Here is a 13,763-nt window from a genome sequence, read left to right on the forward strand (position 1 = left end):
TGCGAAACACCTGCTGGTCTAAAGAACATGTTGGCCAAAGTGGCACTCACCGATTCCAGCCAGTTGGGAAGAAAGCGTGGCGGCAGGAGCTGTATTCCCAACCATGGGGCTGACCACCGCAGGAGAGCCGGGCCCCAGGTCTATCAAGTTGTCTTCGGTCACCTCGCTGAGAACCTATTGGGTCATTCGTGACAACAGATAATGGTCACACGCAAGGCAGAAGTGAGCATTTGCACAAGATCTGAAAGACAAACTGGTCCCTTTCTTTTGTTATATATAACTAGCTGGGGCCGGCCACGCGTTGCTGTGGCTTTTTGGATTTGTTTGTTGGCCAGGTGGATTAGCAGTGAATAGCCTTGCAGCCGCAAAGTGTGACCGTTTTCTTCCTATTGTAATCCTAGTTTGGTGAGCTGGAATACACTGAATAGTCTCGGTGTGGCAGGTATGCATGCTGTTATTAGTGACCTTGATTAGCATGTAATGGCCTTGCAGCTTCAAAGCCTGGCTGCCTCCTCCCTGGGGGATTCCTTTGTTTGGAGGTGCTAGCTGGCCCTGATTGAACCCCCTCCCTTCCTGTCCAGGGAGTTGAAGAAGGACCAGCAGAAGACAGGGCTCAGTGGAAGGCGCCTCCCCCAGGCTGCTGTAATCAATAGGAATGATATTTAGTAATAATATGAAGGATGTGGGTGGACTACAATTTCCAAAAAACAGCGAAACTGAGGCCCTGGGGTGAGTAGGTTGTTGGAGACCAAGTGGGCGGAGCTTAGCTCTCTAACTAGCAGCAATTGGATAAAAACAATTATTCCTTTCCCTCTAATTAGGACTTTATTTTTCTTTTCTTTTTGTTGTATTAACCTAGAGCCGTGGATGATGGGTTGTGTTGTCAAATTTCGAGGTTGGGGGGCCTGTAGTTTTGTTGTTTTGTCCGGTGCCCTGATTCCATCACTCTTATATATATATAGATTTGTGTTGAAGTTTCTGGAGCAGCGGAAAACATGTTCCAAATAGGATTTTGCCATGTCACCTCTTGGTCTTCTCTCCTCCTATCTAAAAATGCCCAACTCCCTAAGCCATCCCTCGTAAGGCTTGCTTTCCAGACCTCTGAGTAGCATTTAAGGCATCACTATCAGAAATGAAATGCTGCACTCTCTTTAATAATAATAATAATAATAATAATAAACTTTATTTATACCCCGCCACCATCTCCCCAACGGGGACTCGGGGCGGCTTACATGGGGCCATGCCCAGAACAATACAATATAACAAAATATAATAGAACAACAAATCATAGCACATTAAACAACACAATAAAAGAAAATATACACTACATTAAACAAGATCAAAAGAACAATAAAACCAAGGGCGGGCCACATGAACACTAGATTAAAACTCGAGGTGAGAAAGGAAGTAGGAGTAAAAACCACAGAGGACAGGGTCATAAAGTCCTCTCTTTACTGATGTACATTTGAACTGTATTTAGTCCGTTTTAATATAATGGTACTATAGGAAGTTGCATTCTATGGGGTCTGATCTTGGGTTCAATATTGGCATCCATAGCTTTCCAGGGTTTTGTGTTGTACTTTTTACTCTGCTGACCTAGAGAGCCCTATTTTTCCTTTCTAGTGGTCTCCCATCCAAGTCCTAACCAAGCAGATCCCAATGCAAAACAAGAACAAGGATGATGGGAATGTCACTCTATCCAGTGGCTGTTGAGTTCCACAGTTTTGCCAAGCATTGGAAAGACATTATTATCTGATACACAACAAAATTCGTATACCGCAAACAAGAATACTGGCTGTTGTATTGGATTACACGCCGGACACTTCCCAAGTGTCTACGACTATGTGATGTATCGGCAAATAATGCGGGCAGATGATGATGATGATGATGATTATATTTTTACCTGCCTTTTCGTGTGGCCCGAGGTGGGTCACAATATAGCAAAAAACACATAATCAACAACGACATTACATAAAATACACATATTAAAACGTATGTTCTTACCCCGTTGCTGGCGTTCTGTGTAGACCGCCCCAACCGATACCGTTCAAACCTAGAAGCAAACAGAGGAGTCTTCATACACTCAGCAAAAAAAGGTGGAAGTTAAAGGAAGGCGATTCAAAAGCATATAAAGACCAACTATGGCTGTCTCAAGCTTTCAACGCAGCTAGAAACTGTGCTCTCTATTCTAACCCACTCTGAGTCTTTCTGTGAGAGAAAAAGTGGGATACAAATACCCTATTTCCCCTAAAATAAGACATCCCCAGAAAATAAGACCTAGTAGAAGTTTTGCTGAATTGCTAAATGTAAGGCCTCCCCTGAAAGTAAGACCTAGCAAAGGTTTTGTTTGGAAGCATGCCCACCGAACAGAACACCAGAGCATGCAGGATCGGTAAATGTACGTATTATAGAGTGTTGTACATGGAAATAATGGTAATAACAAGAAATTCTTGATAGGATTCACACTTTGTCTGATTATGCTGGTTTGTGATGACAACTACTGTACAGTATATAATACATGTTCATTTTTTGTTCAATAATAAATGTGAATTCTTCTTCATGGAAAAATAAGACATCCCCTGAAAATAAGACCTAGAGCATCTTTGGGAGCAAAAAATAATATAAGACACTGTCTTATTTTCGGGGAAACACGGTAGTAATAATAATAACACGAAGTCTTCGAGTCATTATCATGAAAGCTGGCAGAAGTAGAAAAGAACACACTTAGCCAGGCCTTGATAATGATCACTGTTTCAACCTAAGTAATCTTGGACTTGGTAGTTTGGGGAGGCATGGGAGTCCTGTATCGGAGACTTCTATGACTTCACCCCCACTCCTCAACTGAAAATCCCAGGATTCAAAAAGGTGGAAGCATGGCAATTCATCCCTGGAGCAGAACCACATTAGAATGAAACAATGCCTGGTTCTAAGCAGTTAAAGAATAGGCAGGTAACAAAATTATTATTACTATTACTATTATTATTATTAGTAGTAGTAGTAATAGTAGTAGTAATAGGGTTGTTGTATGTCTTTCGGGCTGTGTGGCCATGTTCCAGAAGTATTCTCTCCTGACGTTTCGCCCACATCTATAGCAGGCATCCTCAGAGGTTGTGAGGATGCCCCCAGGCAAGAGACAAAATCTTTCCAATGCTAATTAGGGTGATTAACTGAAACATTAATACTGGCTTCCCAGTGACAAAGGACTCTTGCCACACCCTGGACTCTCCACAGATATATATTCTTTCCTTTCCTTACTTAGTTTATCCATACCTCACAACCTCTGAGGATGCCTGCCATAGATGTGGGCGAAACATCAGGAGAGAATACTTCTGGAACATGACCACACAGCCCAAAAGACATACAACAACCCTGTGATCCCGACCATGAAAGCCTTCGACAACACAGTAGTAGTAATAGCAGTATTAAAATAAATATGTATTGTTGTTGTTGTTAAACATGTATTAATACATTTGGTAGGGAATTAAAGACAGCAGAAAAATGTCAGGGTATTGTGTATTGTGAAATGTTAAAATCAATCTGGGTTGTTAGAAATGCCTTATGTGTTAGTTTTCGGCAAGGCATTCCAGTAGTTATGGAGTTAATGAGAGCCTGCTATGACTGACGTATTACAGGACCAATGGGGTCAAGTTTGTTTTGACCGGGACTTTCTTCTTGGTCTGTGGAATGCAGAGGAGTTTCCTGAGTGTGTGCATGAGTTGCTTTGGCGAGAGCACTCATAGAGAAAGGACTGATTTGTTCTATTTGTATATAGTTATGTAAATAAAGATTTATTGCCATTGGATTTTCAACCGAACCCTCGTCTGCTGGAGTGTGTTTGACCAGTGCTGTTTATCCACACGGGAAGACAGTCTGGAGAAGGAGGTGAGACCGGGATGATGTTTTTGGAATCCACTCTGCATCCCATCATCCCCTGACAAAAAATGATCACAAGCCAAGGAGGTGCACGCTCGCAGAGAAGGCCAGCGTACCTCTCGTATCGGAGGAAGACGTTGTTCAAGTCGTCGTTTACGTGGAGCAGCTCTTCTGTGACTTCCTCATTGGACACGCGGGAGATCAGTTCCACAATCCGCTGCTGCATGGCTCGACAAGTCCGGTTCAGCTCCTGGGGAGAATGCAAAGAACTCAGTAGAAAACAGCCTTTCTGAGAGGGATCTAGGAGTGTCTCAGCAGACCCCCAGCTGAACAGTTGGACAATGTTCCAACTGACCTGCAGCAGTTCAAGGTCCGATGAGTCTTCCTGCCCCGGGACCATTTCCGTGAGCATCTCCGACATGACTTTCGTGTTCCCACGCACCACGTCCAGTTCGCTGCGGAGCCGTGCGATCTCCAGCAGAAGCAGGAAAAGGGGAGAGAAAAGTGTTTGGGTTCAACTCTAGCGCAACGTGTGGGCTTTCCCTCCCAGCTACGAAGGAAAGAGGCCTCGTCCTGCCCCTCTCGCAAGGTACCTGCTCTGTGTTTGCAGTGATGGGGCTGGCGACGTTCAAAGCCGGAGCCTGTGGCGCTGAGAAAGCCGTCGGGGAGGGAGAGAAGGAACCGGAGCCCACCCTCTGATGGGACTGGGACCGGTTCATGTTGGTGGCTGGGTCGACTTCGGGAACGCTCTAGGGGCGAAAAGGACACAAATGGAGAACAAATTACAAAACAGAACACTATGGGGAAGCCCATCAGAAAAAGAGATGGACGTTTGACAAAGTTACTATTCCTTTTGGACGGCCACATAATGGAAGCGTGAATTGACTAAACCATGCAAAATTCAGGAATGTACCAGATAGGGATGTCCTCTTTTATCTTCTTATTTAAATAGGGATAGAGATATTAAACAGAACCTATAGAATCTATTTTGTTCTTAACTTAGGGACTGCCTGTACAAGGATTACATCTAAAGGGACCAAGTTTTAAAGTTAAAAGCATTAGCCAATGACTTGGTGATATTTTTAGGGGAACGGCATACAGAGAACTGTCAGGCTTTACATTTCACAAGGGTGAGACTGCGGTTCCAACTAAGAAGATGATCAAAGAAGAACAGAAAACTTTAAGGGTGATAGGATATTCATAAAGTTAAACATCCCTTCCAAAAATTCCAATTTATCCAACGATAATTATAGCAGAATGAGGTCCTTACTCTCTGCGGGGTGTGGATGGGGGACAAAGCGTCGAGATCCGCCATGGGAAACTCCACTCCTTTCCTTTTGAGCTCTTCGTAGATGTGAACGACTCCGGTCAAGTCGGGGCTGCTCCTGAACGCGTCGGCCCAAGCCTGGGACACAGAAACAAAACAGGAGTTTCACCCACAACTAAGTCTTCCTCCCAAAACGGCAGAAATGGAGGCTGGATCCTGTGTCAGTGTTCATATCTGGCATGGGCAAACTTCGGCCTTCCAGGTGTTTTGGACTTCAACTCCCACAATTCTAAGAGTTGGGCATTAATCAGACTGAAAGCTCACATAACTTGGGTAGTCTGGATAGAACAGACCTCAAAAAGGATCTTTCTCTTGGAAACAATCATAATTGTTCAACAGACCTGTATGAGTGCGAGTACTTTGTCCTGGACGATGGTCGGAGGGTTGTTCTTGGGGGAGATGATTTTGACAAGGACGCCATCGATGAAGTCGCGGCTGGCGACGAGGACGTGGAAGCGGTGGCCGCAGTTCTTCACGCAGGTCTCCAGGACCTGGCCAAGGGAAGAACTGTGTTACAAATAGCAGGCACAGATACAAATGGGCAATTTTATGTATCACATAGTTCCATAGTCAACCCTCCTTTAAGCTGAGTCACCCATCAAAGAATCATAGCATCCCAAAGCTAAAAGGGACCCCCAAAATCTTCCAGCCCAACCCTATTCTGCCATGTAGGCATACACCCTAATTCTCAATCTCCCCAGTATGTTGATTAGAACATTTGCTTATTTTTCTGAATTTTGTGATGCAAAGCATCATAAAGTTGGAAGGGATCCCAAAAGTGATCAAATTCAAGCCTATTCTGCTTAATTATCAATAATATGTTGATTAGACCATTCATTTTCCCTCTCTGAATTATAAACTGCATATCTCAACTTAAAATTGGCATACCCAAATCTATGCACTAGCGCAGGGGCTCCCAAACTTTATAAGTGGAAGGCCGGTTCACTATTGGGGGGTTGGACTTTAATTTTGTGTGTGTGCGGGTACTGTGAGTGCAGCAGCCATGCCACAAACACGTAATAATATAATAATAATAAACTTTATTTATACTCCGTCACCATCTCCCCGTGGGGACTCGGGGTGGTTCACAATGTTACAAAAGTAATAGTGCAAATACATTAACAATATACACAGTTTAAAACACAAGAAGATGATAAAACAGAAGTTTAAACAAAGGTATATACAACAGTAATAATATCAAACCACCACCAATGCAATTCAGTCAACTTCAAAGATGGGGGAGACTATAGCAGCAATATAAGATAAAATTATTAGATTAAAATACCCCGATGAAAGGAACCTAATAACATTCAGAATAGAATTATAATGAGGCTTGTTGCCACCGCTGCCACACACCCGCTGCCACTGCTCATGCACTCACTGCACACCTGCCACCACATACCCGCGCCCCTTAGTTTGGGAACCCCTGCAATAGGGATTCTTTCATACAAAAGAATTGTTACTACAGATTGTTCTTTCACTACATCTGGTTCATTTGTAGGTTGGCATGTTGAGAGACCAGGACTTCCCAATCACAGTTGGTTTGGGTTTATCCCCTCATTTAGATGACTTAGACGAAGGGTTAGAAGGCACAATCATCAAGTTTGCAGACGACACCAAACTGGGAGGGATAGCTAACACTCCAGAAGACAGGAGCAGAATTCAAAACGATCTTGACAGACTAGAGAGATGGGCCGAAACTAATAAAATGACAACAGGGACAAATACAAGATACTTCACTTCGGCAGAAAAAATGGAATGCAAAGATACAGAATGGGGGACGATGCCTGGCTTGACAGCAGTACGTGTGAAAAAGATCTTGGAGTCCTTGTGGACAAGTTAAACATGAGCCTACAATGTGATGTGGCAGCAAAAAAAGCCAATGAGATTCTGGCCTGCATCAATAAGGGTATAGCATCTAGATCCAGGGAAGTCCTGCTCCCCTCTATTCTGCCTTGGTCAGACCACACCTGGAATCACACTGTGTCCAATTCTGGGCACCGCAGTTGAAGGGAGATGTTGACAAGCTGGAAAGCGTCCAGAGGAGGGCGACTAAAATGATCAAGGGTCTGGAGAACAAACCCTATGAGGAGCGGCTTAAAGAGCTGGGTATGTTTAGCCTGCAGAAGAGAAGGCTGAGAGGAGACATGTACAAATACATGAAGTGAAGTCATAGGAAGGAGGGAGCAAGCTTGTTTGCTGCTGCCCTGGAGACTAGGACGCGGAACAATGACTTCAAACTACAGGAAAGAAAGGAGATTCCACCTGAACATCAGGAAGAACTTCCTGACTCTGAGGGCTGTTCGGCAGTGGAACTCTCTGCCCCAGACTGTGGTGGAGGCTCCTTCTTTGGAAGCTTTTAAGCAGAGGCTGGATGGCCATCTGTCGGGTGTGCTTTGAATGAGATTTTCCTGCTTCTTGCAGGGGGTTGGACTGGATGGCCCGTGAGGTCTCTTCCAACTCTACAATTCTATGATTCTATTATTCTTCTTACCGTTAAAGCTAGCATCACTTCTCTGTAGTTTTTGTTTCCATTCAACCTCTTCTTAAGCGCTCGGATGGCATCCTTCGGGCTACAGAAAATGGAGAGAGTAGAGAACCAAAGCGGAGAGAGGAGTGAAAACACTGCAGTTAACAAAGCCTCTGACAACCGAGTCCCTTCTTTCATCCTCATCCACTATCTAGCTAGAAGCTTTTTATTTGTGTCAGCATTTTGGAAGACGGTGAAGGAAGGCCAGAGAAACAGAATTTTGGACTTCAGCTACACATCTATTAGTAAACAGTGCATTTAGGAAGAGCCTGAAAACTTGGCTCTTCGCACAGGCTTTTGAATAAGTACCACCCACTTGAATGTTAAATTCTCGTACTAATGGTTATCTCTGATTGGTTGCATCCACATGGTTAATTTCTTGATATAGCCTCAGGGTTCAACTCACATTTTTGGGTTCTCCCCCATGATCTTATAGCACTTTTAATTTCCTCCATGTTTACAAGTTTCACTTAATGCACTTTTGACCAGCCCATCCTTAAGTTTTATTGCTGCGTTTTAACTTTGTCTTATTAATGGTTGTGATTTTATCGTATGTTTTTAATTTTCATTTGCACGTTTTTGGTATTTGAGGTTATTGTATGTATGTTTGTTTTGTATTTGTAAGCCGCCCCGAGTCCCTGCGGGGTGATGGAGGTGAGGTATAAGAATAAAATTATCATTATTATTAAAATTCAAGCTGGGAATGAGCAAGATTCAACTCCAAATCATTAAAATTTGATAGCCTGGACAATTATTAATTTGTGTATGCCCCAGCTTTCTCTCAGAGTCTCTAAGGCTGAATTTTGCACAAATCTGGTTTAAGGAAAAGGAAATTGGCTTTCTTGAGTTAGAGTCTTGGTCTATATAAGCTCTGTAGTATTAACTCTGGCTGCAATGCTTCTGTTATGATTGAGCCTCATGGCTCTGTTACTGACAGACGTGGGCGTAAGACTCCTCGAGAGTCAGATACTCTCGAGGAGCGAGAGAGAAAAAGACTGCGAGACATATTTGCAGCACCTTCTGACGAGGAGTCTTTCGAAGGTTTTACGGAGAGAATGGAGGAGGGGCTGGTTAGCTCAGAGGAGGATGAGATGGATTGGACTCGGGTAAGGGAGGAAGTGGGTGCCACTGGCCATGATGGGACAGAAGATGAATGGGGACCTTCAGGATTAGACCCATGGTTTAGCTGGAGGGATGGGACGGGATCCACAGCTGGAGATGCTGTTGGGCGTAGTCAGAGGTGTTCCAGCTCTGACGAGGAAAGTGATGAGGAAACGCCCGGGTTAAGGAGGACAGCTGACAGTGATGAAGATTTGTAACTGGCATAAAATGGGGCTTGGGAGCAATTGCAAATTGCGTTGGGCAAGGTAATCTGGGCAAACGCTTGGGATCCGTGTGTGTGTGGGACGCTTCCCTGAAGACTTGTGTGCTTTCCTGTGCTGTGACGTAAGTTGATTGGAATCCAGGGTCAGACGGCGGGAGGGATTGTGTGGGCATTTGTTTGTGCAAACCTGTGCTTACTCTTATTAGCTTGACCCTCCGTCGTCTTCTTGACGGACGCCATCTCCTGCTTTGAGAACTCGGACTGAACTGACCACGGCTTGTCTTCCCCCCTTCTTGGACTTGGAAAAACTACAAACGTCTGCTTCTGGCTTTGATCTACGGAACGGAACTGGTCTACTCAACTGCTACAATCCTTGGCTGTTTTACTCGTGTTGGAGATCCTGTCTGCTGTGTGTGTGGGGGAGCGACGCAAGTTACTCTAAGCACAGTGTTGGCAGCAGAGAGGAATCTGCTGCCAATTAGTTGCATTCTTTGTACCTTTTGTTCCTTGGCTTTCGTTTCGTTTATACCCAGGCTGACGCAAGCAGTTTGTTTTTACCCGGATTAAACTCCGGTTTAATCCGGTTTATCTTTTGAACATTTACTTTTGCCCCTTTTTGCTCCTAAAGGCAAAAACTGCCTGGCCCTTGTGTTTTACGGGCATTTTTGAGTTCTGTAATCTAATAAACTCTGTTACTTTGAATCTTGTGGCGTTCTGTCCTTGACAGATTGCCCAACGCCCATAAAAAGTTTATTGCAGCAATAAACCCGTCAGGAAGACGATGGATGAGTTAAGGGCCAAAGTAGACCAATTGCAAACGGCTTTTACCGTTAGCCAAACAGCTCAGGCTGTGAAAGGACATGTTTTGACTCCTGAACGCTTTGACGGAACCAGGTGCAAGTTGCCAACCTTTTTGGCACAAGTGGAGCTTTATTTTTCTCAGCTCAGTGCTCATGCTTTTCCTACAGACACTAGCAAGGTGGCCTTTATTTTGAGTTTGTTGACCGGTCCCGCAGGACAATGGGCCACTAATTTAATTTTGGGAAATGACCCAGTCAAGGACAATTTGAATAATTTCAAAAAGTTGTTAACTGATACTTTTGGGGATCCTCTCCGCACGGAGAACGCTGGGTGGGCTCTGTATCGGTTGAAACAGGGAAAGGGGACTGTTTTGGATTACTTAAATAAGTTTAACCTGTATCGCCACCAGCTGGATTGGGGGGAAAATGCATTCATGCTTTTATTTACTGCCGGGTTAAGTGATATGCTCCAGGATGAATTAGCACGCTTGGAGCCGGCTGAAAGCTGGGACGCCTTAGTAGCTAAGGTGCTGCGTTTAGACGCAAGGTTCGAGGCTCGTAAACACTCAAAAGCAATGTGTGCGCCACCCATGCATGTAACCAGGGCACCTGTGGTGATGGGGGAAGAGCCCATGGAGCTTGGGGTCTTTAAAAAGCTGTCTACAGAGGAAAAGAGCCGTAGGAGGCAGCTGGGCTTGTGTTTGTACTGTGGGAATGCTGGGCATTTTGCCAAAAATTGTAATGTGAAACCTTCCCAGCTTTCGGGAAAAGGCCAGCCCTAGTGCGACGTGAGTCCAACGCACTAGGGCTCCTCAAGCAGTCAACTGAGGGGAGGAAGCATGTTTTCGTACCCATTACATTATCTGTTGGGGGAAGGGAACTTGTTTCTACTTTGGCACTGCTGGACTCAGGGGCTACGGTCTCCTATGTAGATATTGAGTTTGCTAAGAAGCATGGCATTCCTAGAGTGCGCAAGGCATGCGACGTGTGGGTGGAAGGAGCAGATGGGAGACTGCTGGAGACTGGGGTGGTTAACCATGAAACCTCAGCAGTAACGTGGGAGGTGCAGGGAGTAACGGGAACGTTTGTGTGGGATATTACGAGCTTGCCTAGATATGATGTGATCCTGGGGATGGATTGGCTAGCTGTAGTAAACCCACAAGTAGATTGGGCAACACGTAAAGTGATCTTAAAGAGGCAGGATTGTTGCACTCTAAATGTTACTCATTCTGATATGGAGGGAGTGCCTGCTGAGTATGGGGAGTTCTCTGATGTATTTTGTAAAAGAGAAGCGGACAAATTACCACCGCACAGGCCATATGATTGCGCCATCAAGTTGGCAGAAGGTGCGAAACTGCCAGCAGGGAGGCTGTATGCCTTGACTGTACCGGAAAGGCAAGCTTTGCGGGAGTTTCTAGATGAAAATTTAGCCAAGGGGTTTATTCGCCCATCTAGTTCTCCAACTGCGGCACCAGTATTCTTTGTAGCCAAAAAGACTGGGGAACTTAGGCTGGTCTGTGACTATCGGATCCTAAACAAATACACCATTCGGGATAGGTACCCGCTCCCTTTAATCTCGGAACTGTTATCAAGGGTGCAAGGAGCTAAGGTCTTTACCAAGCTTGACCTGCGGGGGGCCTATAACTTAATCCGTATACGGGAAGGGGATGAATGGAAGACGGCATTTAACACGTGTTTCGGATGCCACGAGTTCCGAGTCATGCCTTTTGGGCTTTGTAATGCTCCTGCGGTATTCCAGAGGTTCATGAACGATGTGTTCAGGGACCTAATTGACCAATTTTTAGTGATTTATTTGGATGATATCTTGATTTTTTCTAAGGACGAGAAAGAACATCGTCAACATGTCAAGCAGGTTCTGCACCGACTGCGGGCTAATGGGCTTTTCGCCAAGGCTTCCAAGTGCGTCTTTCATGTGCCTGAAGTGGAGTTCCTAGGTCATGTAGTGTCAGGTAGGGAACTTAAAATGGACCCACATAAGGTTGACGCCGTCAACTCATGGCAGGAGCTGAAGACTAAGAAGGATGTACAAAGGTTCTTGGGTTTCGCTAATTACTACCGGGAGTTTATTCCGAATTTTGCAAAGCTCACGGTACCTTTGACGCAGCTTCTGCGCAAGAAACAGCCATTTGTGTGGGGGCGGGAAGCTCACGAGGCGTTTCTACAACTAAAGTCTAGCTTTCAATCAGACAACATACTAACCCATCCTGATGTTGACAGACCGTTCGTGGTAGAAGCGGACGCTTCTAGCTACGCGTTGGGGGCTGTATTGTCTCAGAAGGATTCCTCAGGGACCTTGCGTCCCTGTGGATTTTACTCGCGGCAACTAACACCCTTCGAGCAGAACTATACCATATGGGAGAAGGAGTTGTTGGCGATTAAGGTGGCGTTTGAGGTGTGGCGGCACTGGCTTGAAGGGGCACGGCACCAGATCGTGGTCAGATCTGATCACAAGAACTTAGAGCACTTGCAAACAGCAAAGAAGTTAAACCAGCGTCAAATCCGCTGGGCTTTGTTTTTCTCCAGGTTTAACTTCAAGGTGCAGTTCGTGGAGGGGAAGGCAAACTTGCGGGCCGATGCTTTATCCCGCAAGCCGGAATTTAAGACCAATGAGCAGGTAGTATGTCAGACCATCTTGCCTACTGCCTCTCTGTGTGTTGTAGATAATGAGCTTGGGTTACATGACCAGATCCTTGAGGCTCAGAAGGATGATGTGTGGACTCAGGAGCAACTGATGCTGCTCTCTGCAGGTAACCGTACCATACTGCCGCATCTCCAGGATCAAGACGGGGTATTGGTGCGTAGGGGGCAGGTTTACGTACCAGTAGGGACCCTCAGGTTGGAGGTGATTAGAGCCCACCATGACGAACCCATGGCTGGGCACTTTGGCAGGTTCAAGACCGTACAGCTTATCACCAGGAGCTACTGGTGGCCAAAGATGCGGCAAGACATTCTGCGCTTTTGTGACAGCTGCGCCGTTTGTCAGCAGAGTAAGACGCCTGTTGGGCGCCCTAGAGGGTTGTTATCGTCTTTACCTGTTCCGGAGAGGCCATGGCAAATCATTTCCATGGATTTTATTTCAGATTTGCCTAAGTCTGGGGGTTATACTTGTATTTGGGTGGTGGTGGATTTATTTAGTAAACTGGCTCATTTTATTCCTTGTTCAACCATTCCGGCGGCCCCTACGTTGGCCTTACTATTTACAAAGCACATCTATCGTTTGCACGGAGCACCCGAGGTGATTATTTCAGATAGGGCTCCGCAATTTGTGTCACGCTTTTGGAAACACTTCCATGAGTGTTTGGGGACTAAGTTAAACGTGTCTTCAGCTTTCCATCCGCAAACGGATGGACAGTCAGAACGGGTTAATGGGCTCTTAGAGCAGTATCTGCGTTGTTTTTGTTTAGATCAACCCACGGCTTGGGTAAAGTGGTTACCGGTGGCGGAATTTGCTTACAACAATGCGGTGCACACGTCTAGTCAGCATACGCCATTTGAGCTAACTTATGGTTTTCACCCACGGGGAAGTGTGGCGCCGTCGACCAATGTGGTCTCTTCGGACCCTGTGTACCGCTCTTCGGAAATGGCTGCATTGCATGATGTTGCCCGTCGCTTACTGTTGGAAGCTAAGGCAACGCAGAAGACTCAGGCTGACCGCCACAGGCAGGCAGGGGAGGAGTTGGAAGAAGGGGATTTGGTGTGGTTATCTTCCAAACATATTAAACAGGCTGGGGGAAAGTTTGCGCCTCGGTATTTGGGTCCCTTTCCTATCGTTAAAAAGATTTCTTCTGTTGCGTTTCGTTTGCGTTTACCGTCTAGTTTAAAGGTCCATCCAGTCTTTCATCGTTCACTGTTGAAACTTGATACCTCTAGTCGTCGTGGTGCTATAGC

At 45.5% G+C, this 13,763-nt stretch overlaps 1 protein-coding gene across 6 annotated transcripts in view; it reads right to left on the bottom strand.

Moving 5' to 3' along the window:
- The window catches only part of tom1l2 (target of myb1 like 2 membrane trafficking protein), a 50,099-nt gene that overhangs the window by 24,594 nt on the left and 11,742 nt on the right, over positions 1–13,763 (bottom strand). For 3 of the 6 annotated variants that reach the window (XM_062964585.1, XM_062964583.1, XM_062964582.1), the window contains exons 3-10: positions 7,695–7,773; positions 5,542–5,691; positions 5,144–5,278; positions 4,467–4,622; positions 4,229–4,345; positions 3,990–4,123; positions 2,005–2,053; positions 51–174 (exon numbers count right to left, since the gene is read on the bottom strand). In XM_062964585.1, the coding sequence (XP_062820655.1) occupies positions 51–174; positions 2,005–2,053; positions 3,990–4,123; positions 4,229–4,345; positions 4,467–4,622; positions 5,144–5,278; positions 5,542–5,691; positions 7,695–7,773 (944 nt within the window). Of the gene's footprint in view, positions 1–50; positions 175–2,004; positions 2,054–3,989; positions 4,124–4,228; positions 4,348–4,465; positions 4,623–5,143; positions 5,279–5,541; positions 5,692–7,694; positions 7,774–13,763 lie in introns of all 6 variants that reach the window. The other 3 variants (XM_062964587.1, XM_062964586.1, XM_062964584.1) reach the window with 1 other exon arrangement.

The sequence above is a fragment of the Anolis carolinensis genome, unplaced genomic scaffold (genome assembly GCF_035594765.1).
Source record: "Anolis carolinensis isolate JA03-04 unplaced genomic scaffold, rAnoCar3.1.pri scaffold_13, whole genome shotgun sequence".
In the NCBI taxonomy this organism is placed as follows: domain Eukaryota; kingdom Metazoa; phylum Chordata; class Lepidosauria; order Squamata; family Dactyloidae; genus Anolis; species Anolis carolinensis.